Here is a 23,992-nt window from a genome sequence, read left to right as displayed (position 1 = left end):
TGTATGTTGACAATTTCTTTCAAATTATTTCATAGTTTTAATATACCACGTGCGAAGCGAGAACTGAGTCAGCTGAACAAATGTACTTCCCCTCAACAGAAGCTACTTTGTCTACGAAAAGTGGTACAAATTATTATGCAGTCTCCTAGCCAAAGAGGTCAGTAAATAGTGAATTAAAATAAAGCTCTGAGATTAGTTTTTTCTTAACATCTATGCACTGTGGTATGTAAACACCTGTTTGAATTAGTCTTGTGGATTAAACAATTACATTGAGGTCTGCAGATATCTGAATAAATCAATCATCGCAACATGAGCACTTCAACACTTTATGATAAGAGTGAGCTGAAGTACTTGATTAACTGTGTGTTTTAGCTAGAGCATGTGACAAGCTTATGTGATCTAGGACTTTCTTAGGTAGAAAAAAAGTGTCATCTATTTAAAACACTGAAGATTGCTGTTGGCTTATTCTTGTCTGCTTGCTGTGCTCCATGATAATCTTGAAATCAAAAGTCTAGAGATGGATCACTGCAAAATGCAGTGTTGGGGGGGCAGGGCCAGGCAAAACTTCTCTGTGCTACGTTCAGAGTGCCACTGTTGATTCTGTGATAGGAAAGTACAGACCTGTTGATCTGATTCTCATTTTATGTAGCCTGGAAAGGGAAGATGCTACCAGTAGGCAAATGAAGTTGAATGCTAAAATACTACTTTCTTCACAGCATCACTTTCTTTTTCCAGGAAGGCCCTTGGGGTATGATAAAACATGTCAATGGGCAGTGTTCGCCTTCAAGCCAGCGTTCTGACTTCTCCAGTGAAGGAGGGAATGCTAATTAAATATTGCAGCTGTATTTGTTTTTGGCTCCTGGTAGTCTATTTTTAGAGAGATTGAGAACATACTTTCTGAAAGATTGCATTGGTTACTAGTCAACTGAGAGAGCTGACCATTAGTCGTAAGAGGCAGAGCTGCATTTATAGGCATCAGTTTTAGTTTGAACCATGAGATTACTAATATCGGATGTAAATTCTCTCTTTTAGTTAACATGGAAACCATGTGTGCAGATGATCTTCTCTCTGTCTTGCTGTATTTACTTGTGAAAACAGAAATCCCAAACTGGTATGTAACTACTTAGGCTGTACAAAGCTCCATCATATTGTATGTAATGGTGCAGTGGGGTCTAACATTTCTGGACCTCTAGTAATAGCCTACCTGACGTATAAGAAGGGTAATGTGATGCAGAAACCTAGTCAGATAAACAGTAAAGATGTGACAGAATTCAGGACTTAGTGGGAATTCAAGTGTTTGGTTTTGATTCCAAGTCTGGAAAACTGTTGTAATGGGGGAAGTCTTCCCTTTATTGGATCTGCACGTCCAGTGTGGACTTTGTACTGGTTCATCCACATCTGTATTGGAACTGCAAAACTTTATGCAACTATAGCGTTTGTGTATCCCAAATCTCAGTTGTTATTAATTTACCCTGGTACTTACGATGCTTGAAACTTTGTGACACATTTCTTACTTTTGTCCTCACCTTGTCCTTCATATTTGTTATATCTGCTTTTTAAACTTCGTATTATATAATGAAGAACTGAAGTGTTATGATCCTTCCAAAAAGCTCAGAACAGCTATGATATTGCCAGCCTAACAGTCTTTCTAGAAGTTTTTTCTTAACTCACGTTTAATGTGTGCCTGGATTGTCTGAAATGAGCTGTGATATTAAGGTATGTCATCTTAGTGTCAACTTCAATGGTTCATGGTTTTAACTTTATTTCAGGATGGCCAACTTGAGTTACATCAAGAACTTCCGGCTTTGCAGTTCGGTGAAGGATGAATTGGGATACTGTCTAACTTCAATTGAGGCTGCAATAGAATACATACGACAAGGCAACCTCTCTGACAGATCAACAGTAAGCTACTCTTAAAGTCTGTCAAATGTGATTTTGATAAGATTGTATGACTATGTACCACTGCAGGGATAAATCCAATCAGAAGCAGCGAACAGCTAACAAGTTCATTTTTCACACTTAAAAGGTTAGGAGGCAGCTATACCTAAAGCAGAAGCTAAAATATTAGAAGTGCCTGAATGTAAGATATTCAGAATATCTTCCTGAATAGTCTAAAATATTAGAGGTGACTGAAGTGCCAGTCCTGTAGCAACACTTTCTCACTGTACACTTTAAGGAGTAGTTAAATCTGAAGTATGTGTCTCTTCATTGTGACTAGAGAAAATGACATCTTTTTTTTTTCAAGAGTTGAATTTTAAGAAAGTTTTTAATACTTTCTGTCTTCATTCTGTTGTGGTTGTAAAAGCAATGCAGTACATCACAGTAGGCATGGCTTGAACTTGAACACATTTTTCTTGGAATTTTAAAAAGCTTAACTAGCAGAATGAAGATTTACTGGATAATTTTACATTACACTTCAGTTGAAGTTCTTTAAAAATAAGTGCTTGCAGTGCACACAACTCCATTACACAAGGTCAATAATTTAGTGGGAGTGCAGGACTGTATCATATTAGATGGTGATTGAAAGTCAAATTTGTTTCTCAGGATTTCTAACACAGCAGGGACTAAAAGTTTGTGGATCTGTTGCAGCTGAACCTTCTGTCAATCAGGTCTAATCCCTTCAGACTGTTCCAGAATGATATTGATGTGACTTTAGAAACTTTTGTGCTCTGAAAACTTTCTAGCTTATTAAAAGTATCCATCTTGCATCTTCTGCTTAAAAGGAAATTAAAAGTTACTATTGCAAAACTATTTTTTTCATGCTCTGTTATAGAAATCAAAATAAGCTGACTCAGTACCGCTATGAATTTGATGTGTCTCAGTCTGTCCTACTGCAGAGCACTGGAATGTAATTGCAGGAGCCAGACTAGCAGCTCAGTGTGCAGGGCTTGGGATGGTACAACGTGGGGCACAATCTTGAGCACTTAGCAATCATTTTAGTCTTCTTGCTATTTGTGGTTTTGTTTCTTGTTATTCTCTCCATGAATTTGTCATGCTTGTGTTTGTTTTGTACACACAAAAAAAGCACTCTTCCTTTTTATTTGTGAAGAAATTATGGTACTTGTTTGTAGTGTTTCAAATTGTTAAGAAAAAAAGAATAAAAATGTTAGTTTAAATGGAAAACAACTTGCCAGTCAATTTTGCTTCCTGCAGTCACTTGGCTAACATTAATAATTAATACACAAATAGCAGTGCTAATGGTCTGGAAGGAGAACTGGAGCCGAAGTAGAATTATCTTCCACAAAAATGTCAGCAAGTTGAAGAAAATAAAAACTGTTTCTGATGAAGTGCCTGCTCCTATCTCTTCTTACACAACTAAGGCTAGCTTTTTTTTTTTATGAACTGGAATTGCCCCCAGTGATTATAACTTCCTGGTAAGTGTCACTGCCAATAATATACTGTAATTATTTATCTGTGAGACACTTGTCTTGAAAGATGAGCTACACCTCAGTCTGTGTGAAGGCAGTCCTACGCTACTCATGTAAGTGCACCAGTACACAGTGTTCAGAAGAGCAAGCTTTCCTCCATACCTCAGCTGGATCAGCTCCAGGCCTGGACTGCTAGTTTTTTACTTTCTGCCTTTCCACTTGTGTATATGAGCAAGCAACAGGAACTCTCCACACCTCCTTTCACAGTAGCCAGCATGACTTGAAGACTAGATGGTGGGGGGAAAAAAATGGAGAGCCTTGAAGACAAGGAAATGAGTCACCCCATGGTCTCTAGCACAGGTTAAAAGGAAAGGCCATTGGTCCTGCTGCAGGTAGAAAGGAAAGGTGGCACACATAGTCTCTGCCTCTTTGTTGTAGCAGATAGCCCCACCATGGGAACTGAAAAAAGGGAGTAAGGAGATGGATGAACATAGCAGAAACTTCTGATGGAATTGCTCTCCCTTCAGAAACCTAGCACTTTAGGAATTTCCTTTATTCTGTGATAAGGGAGATCTGCTTTCTGCTTAAAAGCAGCAGTTGTCAGGTTGATGTCCCACAGCTTCCATTTCCAGATTGTACTCAAAGGGGTTTCAGGCTCTGAGCAAGAACACTGCTGTGCCCAGGGCCTTCGTTACAGCTTCTCATGTGGCTATGTTTAATTTTATAGTTGGCTTCAGATGGCGTTTCTGATGGCTGACTAATGCTCTTGTTTGATCCCTAATGAAACCAACTACAGAAGGAGAACTCCGCAGGGAGCTAATGTACACTGTAGGATAATGGTGTCAAGTCAGGAAGAAAATTGCACTTAAGACTTACCTGGCCCTTCACTAAAGGTGATACAAGTCTTGGAGAGACATTTTTAGTGTGGGTCAAAAGGAGGAGAGAAGCATGCAACTGATGGCATGGAGGACTACATTTTATTTTCTGGTGCTTGTCAAACTTGTTTAATGAGATTCCAGTCTAATAAGTATTGGACCCCTTTTAAGTTCCTGTGTATAGCTAATACATAGTAAGACCTAATTTAGAGAGTTGAAGGTGGATATGAAACAGGGACTTGGTTGAAGCCATGCACAAGAAAATAGGCAGCATTTAGATTCTTGTATGGAAGGAGCTGTGGATGGCCATGGAGTTGGAACTGAAGAAGTGCATGTAGGAGGGCAGGAAAGGAAGTCTCTAACACGAGCTGAGATTAATAAGGTTCAGGGTGGGGTGAAGAGGGAGAGAGAGTTTTCACAAGCTGTAAATTGTTATTGGTGAAATTATTCTGGATAGCTTGCTGTATAGAGACTCCTCTTTGGGTACAAATATCTCTATGTATAGAGAATTGCATTACATAAAAGCATCATTAATATTTGGTTGTAGATGAAATAAAGCTTAAAATACAGCTGTCATACCTGATAAAGTCCCACTCTGAGCAAAACTTTTATTTTAATTCCTGGAGTGGAAGTAAGTTGTTGGAAGCAATTTTGTCTTTGAAGGACTTATTTTGGTATTTTAACCAATTCCTGATTCTTAGGCCATTCCTTTTTTCACCTTTGAATTTATAAGAAACGTATTTTCACCTGTAATCGACTTCTTCCTGACTTCTGTAATAAAATGACAGTCTTATCTCTCCGCATAAGGATTACTGTGCTAAATGGCTCCTTGGTTTTTCCACATTTGAAATGCTTTTCATGTAAAACACACCACAAAAGGGACAGTATTAAAGCTATGCTAAGTTGTGCTGCTTTTTGAGATTCTCCCTAAAATACAAAGCATGTGAGCAGCTAATGAAATTCTTGAATGATTTCAGTATTAAAGCTTTAACGTTTTTCATAGCTAATAAAAGTTTTGATCAAATATTTTTTTTTAATGGAAGTTCATCCTGGTCACACGGATGAATCTGTCCAAGGAGATCAATGATGATGTACTTCATTATTCTGAAAAGATAGACGTGGGTATCTTTAGCTGAAGTGCCTAGATCTGAAAAACTGGTGAATGTCACCTTTATAAACATACAACCAAATGTAGATGTGTAAGGTTGTACAGACTGGCTGACTACTGAGTTTACAAAGATACCATGCCTTCTATGAAGGAGGTTTTAATATTGTGATAGAGAACAGATCCACGTCCAGGATGCAGCTGCTTGATTTCTACTGCAGTCTTGGATTATTTATCCATTCTAAAATCTCAACATTTGAAGTATGAAAAGAAGTTCTATTTATAGATAATATACTGTGAAGTATAGACCTGAACTTTCATCTCTGTAGACCTCTCAAATGTTTCTAACAACCTTATTGGCTTTAACAAGTGAGGATTTTTTTAGACAGCAGTGCAAGAGAGGTGTTGATTTTGAGACTTCCTTGGTGAAATTTCTAGAAAATCTGTTTTTTTTCTGACTGTAATTTTTATTTTTACTCGTAAATGAGGGTATTGGTAACTTATTTATATATTTTATCTTCAGGAGTCTGACAGGCTGTATGACAAGCTGCTTTTAAGACAAAGGATGAACTTTTTGTCCCAGATGGCTACTACTCCAATAGACTGCTTATTTAAGGTAACTTTATTGGCATAACTATATATGTAGTTGCTCATTTCATATTGATATACTGTCCTTTGGGTGTTTTTTGAAATGTGCAGCATTTATTGTATTAGTACTGTAAAATATTTTTTAGTAGTTGTTAGAAGTATGTTTGTGTTTCTGTGCCAAAACATTACCAAGTTAATATGACTTCATGAATTCTGGTGCCCAAGAAGTATGGACTCAGGTGACGATGAAATGCTACTGCTGTTGGTATTGATCAGTCCATATTTAAAGCACATATGTAATGCTAGTAATTGCTTGTGTCTCGCTACCTTTAGTGCTTAAAATTAAAGAGGTTGCTGAAATAACTTAAATGTAGTCACCTGATAGCTACTTTGTATTACGTGCTTATCTCTAATTGTTGTTCTAAAAGAATTTTCCCTGTACAGGGAAACAAAGCAGAGCTTCTAATTACGTGTTTGCTGCTTATGGCTAGAGATGTAGTAATTTTATAAAAACGTTTTTGCACTGAGGGAGCTCAATTTTGTGACCAAGTCTAATTGTTTTAATTTTTTATAGAAAGTGAGGTAAGCCAAGAACAGATTATTTTTAATGCTGAATGCCCATTAAAGGGTTTTGTGCTGTGACATTGTTCATTTCTGCTTTCTAACGGTTGAGTGTGTGTCTCTTATGATCAGTTTGTTTTTGTGCTTCAGTGAATTGTTTTTCTTTTTTTCTAAACTTTTGTGAGGATGACTTTTTATATCAGTTCCTCATTCTCTTTCTTCTCTTGGCTTTTTGTAGCATATTGCTTCAGGTAATCAGGAGGAAGTGGAGCGATTACTAAGTCAAGGTGACAGTGATAAGGACACTGTACAAAAAATGTGTCATCCGCTCTGTTACTGTGACAAATGTGAGAAGCTAGTTTCTGGGTAAGCACTTTTTATCTTTGCAAATGCAGGAAAAGCTATGTAGAATTGTTAATCTAAGATTTACTTTAGAAAGTACGCTGCTTTCAGTTATGGAGGACGTTGGTAGCACTTCAGGATATAATAGAGAGCTTACGTTCATATAGTTTGAAACAGTAGAAGAAACATTAGGAGGGTACTGAATGCTTTGGATCCAGGCAAATTTTGTGATGGAGTCTGTATATCATTTGGTAACTGTGGTGTGGAATGTTTCTTCTCTTGAGCAAAACTTACACATCGTGGACAAAAACACTCTCAAAAAACATAACACTCTGGATAGAATAATTTGTCAGTGTGAGAAGTTAAAGGATAAGGAGTTCCAGCATCAGTTTCTTGTCAGCCTTGGCAGTTTCTCTCTCTGAATCTCCTCATAAACCCTGCTGCATAGGTAATTGAGCTGCTTTTAAACCACTGTGTTTTGCAGGAAACTGAATGATCCTTCAATTATCACTCCATTTTCCCGAGATGACCGGGGGTATACACCACTTCATATAGCTGCTATTTGTGGTGAGTCTCGTTGGTTTTCTTTGCTAATGTTTTCACCTTCTTATGTTCCACTTTTTCCTGTTAAGGTCTTTCCCAACTTTCACTATACAGTGAATTTTACTGTGAAGTGTTTTTAGCTTATTAGCTATGAGAACTGATATCTTGGCACATGCTGAAGTTGCTGCATTTTCTTTTAAGCTCAGTTTCTTATAGGCAGGTTATTTGTTTGCCAGCAGTTTACTTTTGCCTAACGTGGTTCTTTCTTCAGTTGTGAAAAAAGTTAAAATTTCATCAGAAACCAGTCTCGTTTTTAAAGAACTTACAAATTGAGAAATGAGTAATTTCTGTCTCCTGTAGCTGGCTACGCATGGTAGATCTGTACCATCTCCTGTCTTGTAATGTTCGCTGTACCATTGATCTTTCATTTTCTTAGAAGATGAATTAATTTTCTGTGTGGTTCTTTTTTTTTAACCACCTTCATTCTTTTATTATTATCTTGAATCCTAACATGGGAAAGCTTTGTGTGACATGACTATGTTCTTACTCAGAATACAAACCTAGCTTGATTTTAGCTGGCGGTTCTTTTGCACAGTCTTGACCACGTGTAACTTACAACAGAAAATTCCCAGTGGGAAGTAAATATACAGTATGTAAAAAGACAGTACGCAGAAAGGGAGGTTATCATGTTTGAATATAGGAAGTAGCAATGTTCTTTAGGAAACGTAACTTCTCTCTTCTAATGACTGTGTATTTTTTAAGGACAAACGTCATTAGTGGATTTACTAGTAGCCAAAGGAGCCATTGTCAACGCTACAGATTACCACGGTTCAACTCCACTTCACCTTGCCTGTCAGAAGGGATATCAAAACGTTACAGTAAGCACTAAAAGGCTTGATTAGAAATAAAAGCAAGTACTTAACCTAAATAATAGATATCTGACTCTTATTAAGCTGTTCTACTGTAATTGTCATTTAGGTCTTCTTAGAAGGTTTTACTAGACAGGTATGTGCTGTCAGAATTGAGGATCTTTCAGCATTCTTATTTGTGTATTTTATGTTTTACTTTACTGGAAGGTTTTCTACCATTCATAATAACCAAGTAATTGACACCTGTGAATGCCTGAGAATTAATCCATTTTATGAATACAAATCTCTGATACGTAGTATCAATGGAAAGCCTGTTAACTTTTTGCTCTTGGTTGGGACAAAAGAGCCGTTGCAGTCATTGGGATTAATTAAATTTCTTCAAATTGTGTTTAGGATAGGCCACCTATGTTGTGTACTAGAATTTTGTGTATGTGAGATCCTTGAGTTACCATGGCTTAAATAATTCTATGTCTTCAGCACTATAGACTGCTAATACGTGGGGTAAATTATTGTGTGGTATATTGTGTGGTGTATGTATTGCAGTGTTTGCTGCAGTAGGTGATTCATTTTTTCAATGACAAATCTGAATATGTAACCAGCAGCTTTATTTGTTTCTTGGGTTAGGGAAAAAAGGAAGTTCTGTAATGCCAAAAGGGACTGTTAGTATTGGAAGCAGGAGAGACACAGCTTTTCATGAAGTGTTTCATCATACTAGAAACCTAAGGGAATATGCAGAGTAACAATCGTTTCTGTATTAATTTTTTAGTTATATAGATGTCTGCTTTTATTTTTCTTCTAAGCTTCTCTTATTGCACTATAAGGCAAGTACTGACGTTCAGGACAATAATGGAAATACTCCACTTCATTTAGCCTGCACTTATGGTCATGAGGATGTAAGTAATTGTTTTGTAACAAACTAAGTGGACATGTAAATGGAAAGGAATTAAACCATGATACCAGTTTGCACTAGACTTCCATGTTTTACAAAGAAAATAAATTGGAGGGTAACTGTTTAATGCTGTATATTAACACCTTATTCAGTAGTTCATAACAATTTTAATTAAACATTCACATTAAATATAATATTGTGCTAGTTCAGTTATTTGATTTTTAACTCTTTGTTTAATAGCACTCAACTATAAAAGCCTGTCTTTTAGGCAATGGATTGTATGAGTAGGAATGAAAACAACCCATTTAAGATTGCACATGTTATATGAATTGGAGACTATACAATAATTTATTGATGGCTTTCCTTTTCTTTCTAGTGCGTCAAAGCATTAGTCTACTATGATGTGCATTCCTGTAGACTAGATATTGGAAATGAAAAGGGAGATACCCCTCTTCATATAGCTGCTCGTTGGGGTTATCAAGGGATCATAGAAGTGCTTTTGCAAAATGGGGCAAATCCAAATACTCAAAACCGGATGAAAGAGACTTCTCTACAGTGTGCATTAAATTCCAAGGTACTGTTGTTTATCTTCCAGCTTGATTTCTCTTTGATGCAGTTCCACAGAAGTGTGGCTGTTAACCTGTTAATAAGATTTTGTACTTTAGTACTATTTAAGTTAAAACGTATGTTTGCTTTTGAGGTAAAATGGTTGTGTTTTACATCTAGTAGTGTGAATGCAATCTCTCCGTACTGCAGAACATAAATGTGTGAACTGTAATCTGCTCAATTGTAATCTATTACTAATATTAGGTTGTCAGCTAATTTATGTTTCAGTCAGTGGAGTTACATTGGTTTTCTTTATTAATATTTTTATGCAGATTTTGTCACTGATGGAATTAAACTATCTAACCTTTGAGCGGGGACAGAGTGCTTCTGAGGTAACAACCAATGGAAGTCACTAAACATTTTTTTCTTACATTTAACCTGCTTAATCTGATGGTGTAAATTCTTCCGTTTTTTGGGGTTTTTTTCCCAACTTGAAGTCACCACTTCGGTCTCCTCAGCACTCAACAGAAACTTTCAGCAGAGGATCATCTGTCTCTAGTTTGTCATCAGCATCAATTGATACCAGGCAAGATGAAGCGAAGAACAGTTATAAAGAGGTAAGACCGAAGTAAAAGCAAAGTGAGTGAACCTAGAAGAGCAATATTGTGTAAGACAGTTTTAAACTGCTTCTTCAAAAATATCCTTTTATTTTTTTTACTTCATTTGGGACCTTAAATCCATACTTTGATATATACCCTCCCCAGACCGTCATATCATCACTCCTTCTGATGCTTCTGTTTGTAATTCTTTATCTTCCTGTTCCATTTTTTCCAATTTGATCTCCACAGTATCTTTGTTTCTCTCCATATCGTTTCTGCATTTTAACTCTTTGCATTCCTTCTGCTATAATGTTCTCCTCTGTCCAAACTTTCCTGTTTTCTAAAAACCGTCAGGAAACTTACAGATGTAAAGTTTGCCAAAAGGACAATATTAATTCACTCCTTGGTATCTATTTAGTCTGTGGGAGCCTAGATGTCAGAGTGTACCTCTCTGTGCACGCAGGCTCTGTAAATGAGGTCTAATATATGTAAAACTTTACCTGATAGATTGAGGATTTCTCTTCCTTGAGGGAACAAATTTATCGCTCATGAGAGCTAAGACTGTAGTTCAAACCAGGGGAAAAGATTACAAGCAGCTTACACCTTATATTCTTGGGGTTAATGACCTCTTCCTGTAATCCAGCTTTAGGTCAGTTCTGTTTGCCAGGTTTCAAATGGGCTCACTGCTGTTATTCTTATTAAGCAAAGAGACAAGGGCCTAATCCTGAGAGATCCTCATAAAGGGAATGCCGCTGGAAGTAATGGGAAACTGATAAGGTCAGTTTTCCAGAGTTCAGGGTTAGATCATGGATTAAAGGAATGCAGCGGGTTCTTTATTACTGCTAGTTATGGCATATAGTCTTGAATGTGTCTCATGTACAACTTAGAAAAGAAAAAGAGCCAGGCATGTAAACTTGGAATGTCGTTCGTTGGAACTAATAACTCTTAGCACCATTTCTGTTCAGCAGCAGAAAAGCTGAGTATGTGAGTGAGTTACAGTAGATTTCATCAAGTGGCTTTGTTTCTTTTATTTTTACACTTAAGGGAAAGTACTTACCTTCCACAGAGGAATGAGAAAGCAAGCTGGAAAGATGGAGGAATGCATGGAGCAGACATTTTAGCCCAAGTACTCTTAATAAATAATCCATAAGCTGCATAGTAGATTTATATATTTCTCCACTGTTAAGGCCTGGGGCAGTTTTTAGAATTCTAAGGAAGTTGTTCTTTTTGGAAAGAAATGATCAGAGCTTGTGGGTCACTTGCTATTACTGTCAGGTGTCTCCTATGTGATAAGACTGATCCCTCAGAATCATTAAGAGCTTCTATGGTGACATTATTCTGTATGATTAGGGAGCTGTGCTAAGGGAAATTTAAGGGAGGCACAGATCTTCTTAACATATTTAGTCCATTTTAGATGTGCATGTGCAGAGGCTACAGCTTACACCTGCCTTCACATGTCTGAAAGACAATCGTCTTAAGTTTAGTCACCTGTTTTTCTCCTTAATCGGTGGAGAGAAGTTAGTACCTCCAGAGCATCATTCATCTCAGACAGCCTAGATGCTTAATTTGAGCTGAGCTGTACTCAGGTGTTGTTTGTTGTCTGCATTCTATTTTGGAGGTACCAGGAGGGAGTTTAGATTTAGACAGATGGCTTTTAGACGTTGCAAGTTGGGTAAGAAGAATGCTGCCTTGAGGGCCTACTGCGTGACTTCAAGGAGCTTCACCTTATACTGGAACTGTAGTAATGTGGAAAAACAAAATTTAGTAGCTTCCCTAAAAAGAAATAGAAAGGGATGGAGAGATTTAACCTAGCCTCTGGTCTTTTGCCCGTACAAGATTTGTCCTGTTCTGCTAAAACCCTAAAGGACATCGGACCAGTGAAATATGACTTCCTTTTAGTTTCATTCTTCCACGTTTGCTGTACCAAATATTACAGTCACAGCCTGCTTGTCTTCCATCTGAGTTTCCCCTCCTACTTTATGTAGCTGCAGAGAAATTCTGCAGTATCCTTAAAAGTCACTTGCTACTCTTGCAGAGTTTCACCACTCCCTGCTGACATTACCATTCTGTTTATCCAAATGTAACGTAAAGATTCTTAACTTTACTGGTATTTGTAACCTGACATAAAGCAATTAATAATAAAATTCCTTCCAGAAATGCTATAGAAAAGAGCTGATAGTTTATGCACAAAATATAGAGTTAATCAGAAACATTTTATGTACATTCATGCCTTTTAAAAATTAAAAACTCTCTATCTTGCTGATAAATATTTCTGTTTCCCAGAATGTACTACAGTTGTAATGTGAAAATAGCTAGTTTGTGCTCAGGTGGGCTATGTTCAACTTAAGAGTGGATCAACAGTTCCTTTTTTCCCCTACCCTTCCATAAAGATGAGGACTGCTTAAAGTCTTGTAGTGTTGGAACATAAGCTCTATGTTACTGATATGTAAATTGCCATTAGTAACGTAAGTTAAGCTGTGCACTTTCAAGGAGTGTCCATTTAATTCTGTTACATGAATAATAGTGCCTCCTTTGAGTGCTGCTGTCACATATGGTTTCTAAAAGGAGTATTCCTGATAGCATGCTTTCTGGAACAGTTAGAGGTGAAAGGATTTTATTGCTATCAGTTATATCTTTTTGTACAGTGTGCTGAGCATTTGTTCTAAATGTGTTGAGGTGCAGCTGTTAATGAGCAATCTTTATCATATTTAGATAAAGATTGAAATGCAACTCTAGCTGTTACTCCGTGATATCTTCAACTTGAAATTGAATTTGATTGAAACAACTTTGTTCTTACAGCAGTCTCTTTGGTGATGTTGGCACAGTGCTGGAATAATGTGCTAAAGCTGAGAAGAGCCCAAACAGCAGTAGTGTTCAGCAGGGCAGGAGTTTCACTTGTGTAGGGTTTTCTTTAGTTTTAAATTCACAACAGGAATGTATGGTCTGCTGCTGCTGAAGCAGTGTAATAATGTGTATCAGCTTATGTGGCTTTCCCTATACGTGGACTACTTGTCTTCTATTTAGGTAAGTACTATTTAACTGGGCAAGTCAGAGATCATCGAATGACTGTGAATTCACAGCTTTTGTATTTATTTGTATTTAAAAGAAGATGTTTTTTTCTTTAAAACTTTATTAGCAAATATAAAACGGCCAGCACTAATCTGTCCACATTAGCTTAGGGGTTAATAAGAGAGACAGGATTTTCCATGCACAGTTTAATAGCAAATACATTTTCTTCATACATAGGTGGAAAAACTCCTAAGAGCAGTTGCTGATGGAGATCTGGAAATGGTGAGTCCTAAAATGGCTGTTGAATATTAGTGAATTCCAATTTACCTCATTCAAATTGAGGAAGTTATTTGTAAATAATAAGGTAAGAATGCTTCACTTAGTATTTTCCTTCAGAAACAATCATGTAGACCTTGTTTTCTACCAAGAGTTTTCACTCGATGTCCTCAAATCATTTTACCTTCAGTGCTTTGAGGGCTATTATTTTGACATTTTCATGACCATGCAGGAAAGAAATGAATTTGGTTAGTATAACGCAGTGTCAGCTAGAGGGGAGCTGTTGGTTTAATTGAATATACTTCTTTTAATTGCAGGTTTATATTACATGAATGATATTTATTGGGGCGCTATTATGATTTTGGAAAAAAGTTATCACATCTGATAGAGCTATTATTGGGTCATCTTCATCAAAATTTTGTTGGTAGCAGTTTTTGAAAAGAACAAGAAATTTTCATGACTTCCAAGAGCTGAGATTTACCTTAAAAATGTATCAGTGTGTATAGGAAGCCACTGTTATCCCATTAATCCCCTGTACTCAAGCTGTGGCGTAGATAACAGAGCTCTACATTGCAGTTTGCTGGAAGAGGTAGAACAGATAACAAGTAAAATCCAAGGAGGTGGAAGGGAAATTTGCTGATTGCTTAGTATTAGTGGAATTGTCTTTATTTATCCCAATACTCCTGATATACAAGGTTGCTATTTGTTTTATTTTTATGGCTTTTCTTGACCCTTGCTCTTGCTGCTCCCTAGGTTCCTAGTGTGATTTTTGCACATGCTGACTTTGGTATTCTTCTGTGGGGGCATTATGTGAATAGCATCTTGTATTTCTGTATACTTTAGAATCCCCTTTTATTTTCTGTTTTGGCCAGTTTAAATAATTCTGTCCCTTATGAAATATTGCTATTTAAAAATGCATGCCTAGCCATCTCTAAGAGATGCAAAGAACTTAGGAAGAACGTTATTCAGGGCAGTCACGTTGAAAGTAAATGTAGTGGGAAAGGACAGTTTGTTTGCAGGTGCTTGAGCTGCACTGTCAGATGCAGTTAGTGAGCGTGGTGCCTTGTAGAGCAATAAAAAGACATGTATACTGAGATCATAATATTGAACTGGATGTATGGTCATCAGAAAACAAGGAAAAAAGATGAGTTTTTAGGAAAATCTGATTTTGATAGCATATCCAATATAAAGAGTTGCTGTTTCCCAGTTGCTTGTTCCTGTGCCACAGAACTACATTCTGGAAATTGAATGGTGGGATTTACGCTTTAAAGTTTATTGACTTACTGTGCATTCCAGTAATATAATGTTTTTTAAATCCAGGAATGTTTTTTAATTCCTACATTTCTGCATTATCTAATGGTTTGAGTGTTGTCTACTGTTTGTTTCCTACTTACCGCATGTAGTAATTGCACACAGGCGGTGTAAATGAAAAATGGGCTCTTATTTGGTTATTGTGATACACTCTTATTTATATTTTATGCTTAGAGAAACTTTTCTTGACAGCAGTCAATACAGAATAGAAGTTACCTTAGGAGCATACAACTTTTCTGTAGTCTAGGTTTCCCTTCAATAGATGAGGTGATGTTTATAATAGTATGAGATTCAGAGCTGGTGTCCTGTAGCTTGTGATACTTGTTGTTTTGATGTCCTCTTGAGTTACTATGGCCATTTGTGACCAGAAGTTTGAAAAATAGGATGTTTCCAGTACATCCCACTGAAAACTTGAAGGTGTTGCTTAGAAATCTTTACAAGTTTTATATTTTCAAAACATACGTAAGGCTGTATGTTTCTTATTTGTTTTGTACTTCACAGGACAAAACCATGAACCTGTGTGAGAATGCAGGGCTTTACTTCTGGAGGCATATTCTGAAACAATCATTTAGGTGATACGTGTTTTGGGAATTTCACATCCTAATCACACAGTCATAAGAAAAAAAAAGAGATAATGTACAACACAAAATGCATACAGTGTTAATACTGATTCTCTCATGTATTTTGTCCCAGTTTGCTGATTAAAAGGAACTTATTTATCTGGAGATAAAGGATCATGGGAAAGAAATGTAAATGTCATTGTTGTAGTTTACAGCATAGCTTAATCTTAGCACTTATTTCCAAGTCAGCCCTTAAGGTCTTTTAAGAAGCAGCAATATACACAGCAGTGATATTTACTATTGCCTTGGCAAATAGTTAACAAGAGTGTATCACAGTTAACTCTTCACAGATTTTGTCAAAATCTGAACTATCATAAAATACTGAAGGAAAATTAAATATATAGTTATAATGTGCTAGAAAATAAATATCTAGCACTGATCAAGAGACATTGTCAGTGAGAAGCATTCAGAAATCTAATTTGTGCATTCAGATGACAGTCACCTTATTTTTTGCGGCCTTACTTTCCACATTACTCAAGTTTATGTACAAGTGTTCATTAGAAAGAGATCTGTTGACTGGATGGCGTGCATACATACATGCTTGCATATCAGCATATCATCTACAGCTTGCGTATCTATTTAAAAAAGGGTTATTTGAAAATTCTTATCTTGTTCTGACGGCCCGAGTTCTGTCTCCATAGGAACAGAAGCATCAGAAGGGTCATTAGTGCTGTTGTAGATTTCTCCTCTGACAGCCAGTTCAGCTTTGCAAGAGGAGGCATTAAACAAAGTGCCAGGGAACTGGAAGATGGAACAAAAATAATAATTATGCTCTGATTCTTCAAGAAGCCAAAAAACCACAACTTTTGTCATTATCATAGCACCTGCAAACTTCAAAAGCAATTATACTTTAAATTACAGATAATTATGTTAATCAGTGAGAGTTATTTTAATTAACTGACCCAGTGACACTTCTGCGTTTTGAAAATAACACTCAGCTCACTTTGGTAAATCCTCTGTGTCTTTAGTGAGAAAGAAGTATTTGAGGACAGTATGGAAGATCTGTCTAGAAAGGATTAAGCTTTATTTCCCAAATTCATTTCAGTTATGTAGCAAGCTTTTTGGAAGGAGGTTCTCAAGCTGTATTTTCTACAGGTATAACATGGTCATTTACTGCAGTAATGGAGCCTTGACTAATTCTAAGGTATCTTTAGTTTACATTGGATGAATAGATCCCAGCGTGAAAATGTATTTCTTAAATGGCTTTGTTGAGTAGAATTTAGTTTATAACTATCTTGCAGTAAGTGTTACTGCTTGTAGAGCCTACAGGAATGCTCTGAATCCTAAGACTAATTTCACTGAAGAGCTCTCTGTCAAAAAGGAGGCATTATCCATTGAGGAAAAGTGAAACTGTCAAGCTTCTGGGAAGTAACAGACCTAAGAAAAGTCAGTGCCCCTGCAAAGTTTGGATATTGATTAAATGTTGTTATCCTTGTCACCACTTATGTTTGTTAAAGAAAAAGATGAAACAAAATTCACATTGACACGAGCTGGCACAAATCTTGGTCTAATCATCGTCTGAGCTAAAGGGATTTGGAAGGTTTGAGCGGAGGTTAACACTGAAGTCTTGATTAGGCAGCAGGAAGTCATTTATAATTTACTTCGCTGCTGTACTTAGTGAATTTTCTAGCTGCTTTGTCAACAGTAACATTTGATATTTTAATTTCCCTTAGGGGAAGCGATGCCAGGAGTAGCTATATAGTCCTCCTGCGATATTCACAAGTATGTGTCTGTAAAATCATACTTGTATAAGATGCAGACATGCAGATTTAGTAGGATGTGGAACCTGTGGGATTTATAAAGGAGGACTTGCTTTCTCTACCAGGTACGTTATCTCTTGGAATGGACAGAAGAAGACTTAGAAGATGAAGATGACACAGTCAGTACATCAAAACCAGAATTCTGCCATCCTTTATGCCAGTGTTCAAAATGTGGGCCAGCACAAAAGGTTGGAATACTCGTTCTGTAAATAGAATAATTTGTGTTCATGTAATTCAGCTTCTAGTTCAAGGGAAATAGCATTCATATTGCCCAACACCTCTGTATCTCTGTCCAAAAAGCTATCAAGTATGTACAGACCATAACAGAGCTCATCTGATGATAGTAAATTGTACAAAGACTTATTTATCATGGAGTACAGAGGTTTTTTAAAATACACTTTTTTTTTTAAAGTAAGGAAATGATTCAGACTTCTTGGAAACCGAATGCCAATTACTTGCCTTTCAAGAAGAATTGCTACTTTTTAAGACATACATAGCCAGATAAGTCATTGGAGAATAAACCAAATTGTACGTTTTCACTGCATTGGCTATTTTGAGGTAAAAGTATCCATAAAGAGCAAAGATGTGAGATGGCTTAAGTTTTTCTAAATTCCTCGCTGCTACCTTATACTTCTTTCGTGTAGGTTCTGTGGTTTATTCTTTGATAACTTGTGTCCTTGTGCTTCTGAATATGGAGACCATATGTGTTAAAGATGCCACAGCTGGACAATGTGAAGTTCTGCTGGTGTCAGGGAAGGAACGACGCAGGCTTTGGAATTTACTTGCCTACTGAATGAAAAGCAGAAGTCACTTGTTAACGGATCTGGTTTAAGCATACCTTTTAAAGAACACTGAGGACAGGCAGAATGAAAGATCTACCACTGTGAACATTAGGCACCTATGCAGTTTGTGAGAGGAGTAAAAACAAATACTGCTGTGTAAGCCACATCCCAGGTAGTTTTCTTGACTTCCCATGGGGGAGTCTGTGCTCTGGGACAATGATACGTGCACATGAATAAAAATAATTTTAGCTATTATATGTATTACCTAGTAGCATTATCTAGTGCAGTAAAATAGGTACACAGTGTCTGCAAGAGCATGAGCACCTATTTGTGCAATGTAGTTCATAAAGTATTAATACCCACTCTCTGTATGTAACAGCATCCTAACAGCTATATAAAAACTCTGGGGCTTACTTCCATCTCAACCTGCACAGCTTTCGTCCCTTTTTAATAACATGAATACTTTGCCAGGAATTTCTATTTAGGGAGCTACCATACTGGAAGAAAAAGAGAAAAAAACTTGAAAAATACTGCCAAACTGCTCTGGTTCACCAGCTGTTTTCCTGAAGGTCTTCAGCGAGGTTCTGTAGTTGAAGTTCTTGTAATGTCTCTCCATCTGCTTGGTGTTTTACTTAGTAGGTATTTGATTGCTTTTTGGACAATAGGAAGTTACAGAATTAATTATGTATTTTGTTTTGTGTGTTCCTCAACAGAAATTTGCAAGGGTCCCTGCTAATGGTCTTGGTGTAAATGTTTCAAATCAAGACGGTTTTACACCATTGCATATGGCTGCACTGCATGGACACTCTGACCTTGTCTCTCTCTTGTTGAAACACGGAGCCAGTATCAGTGCCAAGAATGCAGAACATGCAGTGCCTCTTCATTTAGCCTGCCAAAAAGGTCACTCCCAGGTAATGGAGCCTCTTCATAAATGCAAGCTATTTAACACAGCAAAAAGCTGTTAAAGCTAATTTCTGTGAGATTAGCAACAAGATAAACCAGTTAACAATTAAAATTAATTTAATGATGCTTAAGGCTGAGGTGATGGTTGGTTGGTTTGTATGGCCTAAATTATGGCAACCAGTGTGATAAGAATTAGTGCTTTTGATTGTTATCCGTTTGGCAAAACTGAGACTTGTTTTCTTCAATCTTTTTTCTTCCCTCCCTTTTTCATTCTGTGTTTACAGATTTATAAAGGAATGTGCATGATTGCAGTTAGGTAGTATCTTCAGTTAAAAAGTTATTTCTTCCAACAGGTGGTAGAATGTCTAATGGATTATAATGCTAAACAAAATAAAAAGGACGCATATGGAAATACCCCTTTAATTTATGCATGCTTGAATGGTCACTATGAGACTACTGCCTTGTTGTTACAGGTAAGATTACTGGAAACAGTGTTCAGAATACTATTTTTATGTGGTACCTGTGCTTGTTTAGGACTCAGATTAGTATTACTATTTAAGCTTTTCTCCATTAAAAGTACTCAGAAAAAAAAAGAGTGTTTGTTCCTCTTCCTCCTTTCAGAGTTTTTGAGGAGATAAATGTTACTTTGTGATTGTACAGCTAACTGCTTTTATGGAACTTCTCTGTGGCAGAGAGCAGGTTTTCTTGCTTGTGATTCTATCAAATGTTTTTTGTTTGTTTTTTTTAGCATTTTGTGTGGTGGTGTTTATTTTTAAGTCTCCTTTAGACTTGGCCTATATAGAAGATGCACACAAAAAATGAAATGAGCTTCTCCATGAAACTGTGGCTATGAGAGAGTAGGAAATAATATGGCCAGGTGGCTTATTGTTGAACTGGTGATTGCTAGCATATGCTTTCTGTTTTTGTATATAGCTACAAGGCTGCTTTGTTCTTGTTGCTACATAGAAAATGAAAGGGGAGAGAAGCACAATAATAATGTGCTATCTCAATTTTATGCTGCTTTTTCTTTATAACTCTGATTTTATTTTGCTGTCCAGCGTGGAGCTTCTGTTAACCTTTCTAATGCCAAAGGAAATACAGCACTGCATGAGGCTGTGATAGGGAAGAATGAAGCCCTGGTAGACTTGCTGCTTCAGAATGGTGCAATGACACACATACGGAATGAAAGGAACTGTACCCCTGCAGACTGTGCTGAGCCGGTGAGTGCAGAAAGTTTGCTTCCAACATTCCATTTCCTAAATTTCCATAGGTGTAATGTAAAACAAATGTAACTATCACAGCAGCATTTTTGGCCCTTCATTGGCCAAGACATCTGTATTCAAAAGTGATATAAAGACTAAGATGCCCGTTGATGCCTAAGATGACTTGTGATATGTGAAAACTGTAGTGCTTCTAAAATAAAAATCCTAGACAAAAAGGATGAGCCTAGGAAGAGTGAAAGCACATACATGTATGAAAATGGCACTAAAGAAAATGCTAGTAGAGGCAGAGAGAGCAGAAGAAATGCTGGCTGTAGGACAACAAACAGCCTGTTCTGATCAGTTACCCTGCTAGCGATCTTGTTTCACCCATCATGTTTTGCCCTTCATGCTTTTTGATATCTTTTATCTTGTCATCATCAACTCTTTTGTTTTATTAATACTAGGTTATAAGAAATTATTCTCTATATGATTTAATGTATGTTTCCTATCTTATTGTACTTAAGTAGCTTCTGACGTGTAGCATAACAGCCACAAAATTCTGTACGGCATCAATTTCAGCATGCATATTATCAATTGATCATAAATGAGCTTACCCATCAATGGTATAATTTGAAATAGTACACAAAGACTGCAAAAGTGTTCTGGTACATTGCACCTGATGGAGCACAGGCTTTGTCCAGAGTCAAGCAGATATGAAGTCTTGATTTATAAAGAGGTATTCTTGTGTACATTCATTTTGGCAGCTAACACACCTGCATGAACTGTAATTCTGAAATTGTACTTTTCTTTCCTTATTTTTATTTCAACGGTGATGAAAACGGAAACTTCTAAAATTAAGAATTCAAATATCATTAAGTTGCTGGAAACAGCAGCAAGCTATGTACCTCCAGCAGCAGAGGGAGAAAAGGAGTGTGAGCAGCATGCTACTATCAAGATAAGAAAAAAAGGTACACGTCCTATTTCCACTGTTATGAATAAAAAGAGATTTAGGAATTAATGTTTGACAATATGATTTACATGTAATTAAAGAATAGCCAACTATTTTTCATATTTATTACAGGAAACACTTAGAATAATATAACTAAATTCAGCAGACTTATAATTACATATGACATCTTCCACAAATTCAGTTTTCACCTTTTTGGTGCATGGCAGGGAATTTTACATACTAAATCATTTCATGTGAAAAAGAAATAGCACATTTGAGATGATATAATTAACCATGCAATACTTGTCCATTTCAGTGCAAATGAGAAGGAATTAAATCACCTCTGGTTGTCACTCACATTGCCCTAAAACAGATTAGGCAATGATACTTCAGTGTGTTACTGTCTCTCAGATTATGAGACAGAAATCAAAGCTACAGAAATAATTTTCTAGGCCAGCAAGCAAGATCTGCAAAAGAATGCCTTTCTGTAAATGGCAGCATTTAGTACAGTCTAAGCAAATACGTTGAGACACATGGTACAGTTTGATGGTACAGCTGAGCTGATGTAGCTTATTGTCACTTAAAAGAAATGGTGTTACTCCTGGCCTGTCATCACTTCATCTCTCCTTCCCTCTGCTTCTGGTTGTCCTTATCCACTGCCTCCTTATGCTGGCTCAGAAATTTTTCAGATGATTTCCCAGCTGATACAGTTCACAAACAGAGGAGAAGGGGTGTAATGAGTAACAAGTTTTGTGCTGAGCTGTACAAGTCAGCATAGCAAAGGGCCTGCTGCCATTCCAGTTGTGGAAAGAAGATGAGGCTGCATGGCCAGGACGGAGGGAAAAGGAGAGGCAGAAGTGCCCATTTCAGCATCCATGAGTTTTAGTCAGGCTTTTCAAAATACCTCATCTGCTTCCTCATGAAAGAATGTAAATATTTGTAAATGTATGTAAATATAATGAAATGAAAGAATGTAAATATATGTAAATAAAAATTGATCAGCATATGCTGATGCCAGAGACTGATAGAATCCTTTGAAATATCATGGGAATAGTTTTTAAAAGATCATCAAAAGACGTAACTAAGAAGTATTAATGAAGAGGTGGAATAGCATTAGTTATACACACTTGTAAAAATTGGAATTATGAGCCTCAAAGTCCAGAATTAAATGGTCTGTCCAGAATCTTGGCCGGTCATGCTAATCTGATCAAGAATGCCTACTCCTTGCAACTTAAAACAGTTTAAAATTTCCAAAGAGAAATGGTGACTGATTCAAGTTACTGCTATTGTATTTTTACTACAAAAATTTAAGTCATCTGTCAGTAGGTACCACTTTTCATTCAGAACTTTTACTTAAATTCTTCATTGTGACTAAGTTGTACTTACAGCTGCCTGTTCTTTTAAACCCCTAGTGAATTCTGAGCCATGTGAGAAAGCCGATGATCCCATAAGCAGACATCAACTCGTCCAATCAATTAACAGATTTAACAAGTAAGCATAGAAGCTTTTGTGGAAGTACATTTATTGTTTTCCATAAGCAAACAAAACATGTAACTGTTTAATAAGTGGGCTGAGCATTGTTGCACATCAGATGATTGATTTGACAGTAGATGTTAATTCACAGAGGCATAAACATTAATATCACCAGACAGATGTTCTAGGCGTACTCGGTGGTGGTGAGCAGCAGAGATGTGATGTGAAGCAGGAAGCAGAAAAGCTGGCCTCTGAAGGTAGTACTGGCAAACATACTTACAATAGTTTTTGCACTGATACTTGCTATGCCATAAATCAGCAATTTCTGAGCCAGGCTATTTTAAAAGTATCTTAATGCTTCACTCAGACATGGGGTTTTGGCTATAATCTTCCAAATTTCAGTTTATATTCTGTGATGAAATGATGCCCCATCCCTGGAGACTTTCAAGGGGAGGCTGAATAAGGCTCTGGGCAACCTGATCTAGCTGTGGTGTCCCTGTTCACTGCAGGGGGGTTGGACCAGATGGCCTCAGAGGTCCCTTCCAACTCGACGGATTCTATGATTCTAAAACATGGGAGATAGTAGTAGGCTGTCCTTTTGTGAAAAAAGTGATTGTCAGATAGTTGCCTTTGTGTGCTGAGATAGTGCCACCTAGTGGGTTTTCCATCATCAAGACTCGTGGAAAGACTGAATGAATGTCTCTTTATTAAGTTAAATTTAATTTCTTTAAACTATATTTTAGAGCAAAACATTTACGGAGAACAATAACAAGAGATAAAAGTGTCCCAAATTTGGACTATCAGTTCTTGCACCAGGTAAGAGGAAACACATTACTTGTGTAATATATTTCTGCTATTAACATAGATAGATGTAACCGGGAAATCTCTTTCCTAGTGGTGGTCAGTGAATTCCCAATGTTCTGATGTGCTTGCTAAATTGCTGATGTTCCATCCTTGTCCAGACTTAATTGTACTACTATCCATCTCTTACATGTCTCATACTTCCTTTTAAATTTCTTAAACCTCTTCTTACTGGTTTGATTTGTCTTTTCTGTTGCTTGTCCAGCAAAATCTACGATATGCTTGAAAAAGTGCATATTGTGAGAATAGGTGTTGCCAAGCAGAGGTGCTATTCACAAGAGAGATATTTGTCAGTAAATTGATAAATCTGCTTCTAGGTGGAGACTTTTCGCAAGGGAGATAGCAAAATGGATGTTGCATTGTCAGCTGTATCACAACTATATGGTGTGGTCAGTTCATCAGTGGTTGGGCGTACTGTGGCACCCTAAGTCAATGTAGCTGCTGGATGCTGCCCTACCCCCAGAGCATGCATTCTCTCTTCCTTCTTTGCACTGGCTGTGACTCTTACTGGAAATCTCGCTGAGACTTTCTGGCATAATAAGTCAGGAGGAAAACAAACCT

General features: G+C 37.0%; 1 protein-coding gene across 10 annotated transcripts in view; it reads left to right on the top strand.

Moving 5' to 3' along the window:
• ANKRD27 (ankyrin repeat domain 27) overlaps positions 1-23,992 on the top strand; it is a 41,970-nt gene that overhangs the window by 15,119 nt on the left and 2,859 nt on the right. For 7 of the 10 annotated variants that reach the window (XM_015292432.3, XM_015292436.4, XM_015292437.4 and 4 more), the window contains 19 exons: positions 36-157; positions 1,033-1,111; positions 1,770-1,902; positions 5,872-5,964; positions 6,736-6,863; positions 7,324-7,406; positions 8,145-8,260; positions 9,052-9,144; positions 9,517-9,714; positions 10,019-10,078; positions 10,184-10,303; positions 13,532-13,576; positions 17,327-17,449; positions 18,757-18,954; positions 19,300-19,419; positions 20,005-20,166; positions 21,008-21,116; positions 22,510-22,588; positions 23,314-23,386. In XM_015292432.3, coding sequence (XP_015147918.2) covers positions 36-157; positions 1,033-1,111; positions 1,770-1,902; positions 5,872-5,964; positions 6,736-6,863; positions 7,324-7,406; positions 8,145-8,260; positions 9,052-9,144; positions 9,517-9,714; positions 10,019-10,078; positions 10,184-10,303; positions 13,532-13,576; positions 17,327-17,449; positions 18,757-18,954; positions 19,300-19,419; positions 20,005-20,166; positions 21,008-21,116; positions 22,510-22,588; positions 23,314-23,386 — 2,134 coding nt within the window. Of the gene's footprint in view, positions 1-35; positions 158-1,032; positions 1,112-1,769; positions 1,903-5,871; positions 5,965-6,735; positions 6,864-7,323; positions 7,407-8,144; positions 8,261-9,051; positions 9,145-9,516; positions 9,715-10,018; positions 10,079-10,183; positions 10,304-13,531; positions 13,577-17,326; positions 17,450-18,756; positions 18,955-19,299; positions 19,420-20,004; positions 20,167-21,007; positions 21,117-22,509; positions 22,589-23,313; positions 23,387-23,748; positions 23,821-23,992 lie in introns of all 10 variants that reach the window. The other 3 variants (XM_046899463.1, NM_001135678.3, XM_046899462.1) reach the window with 2 other exon arrangements.

This window comes from Gallus gallus, chromosome 11 (genome assembly GCF_016699485.2).
Source record: "Gallus gallus isolate bGalGal1 chromosome 11, bGalGal1.mat.broiler.GRCg7b, whole genome shotgun sequence".
Taxonomy (NCBI): domain Eukaryota; kingdom Metazoa; phylum Chordata; class Aves; order Galliformes; family Phasianidae; genus Gallus; species Gallus gallus.
Note: the sequence above shows the minus strand (reverse complement) of the source record. Positions and strands in the feature narration are given on the sequence as shown.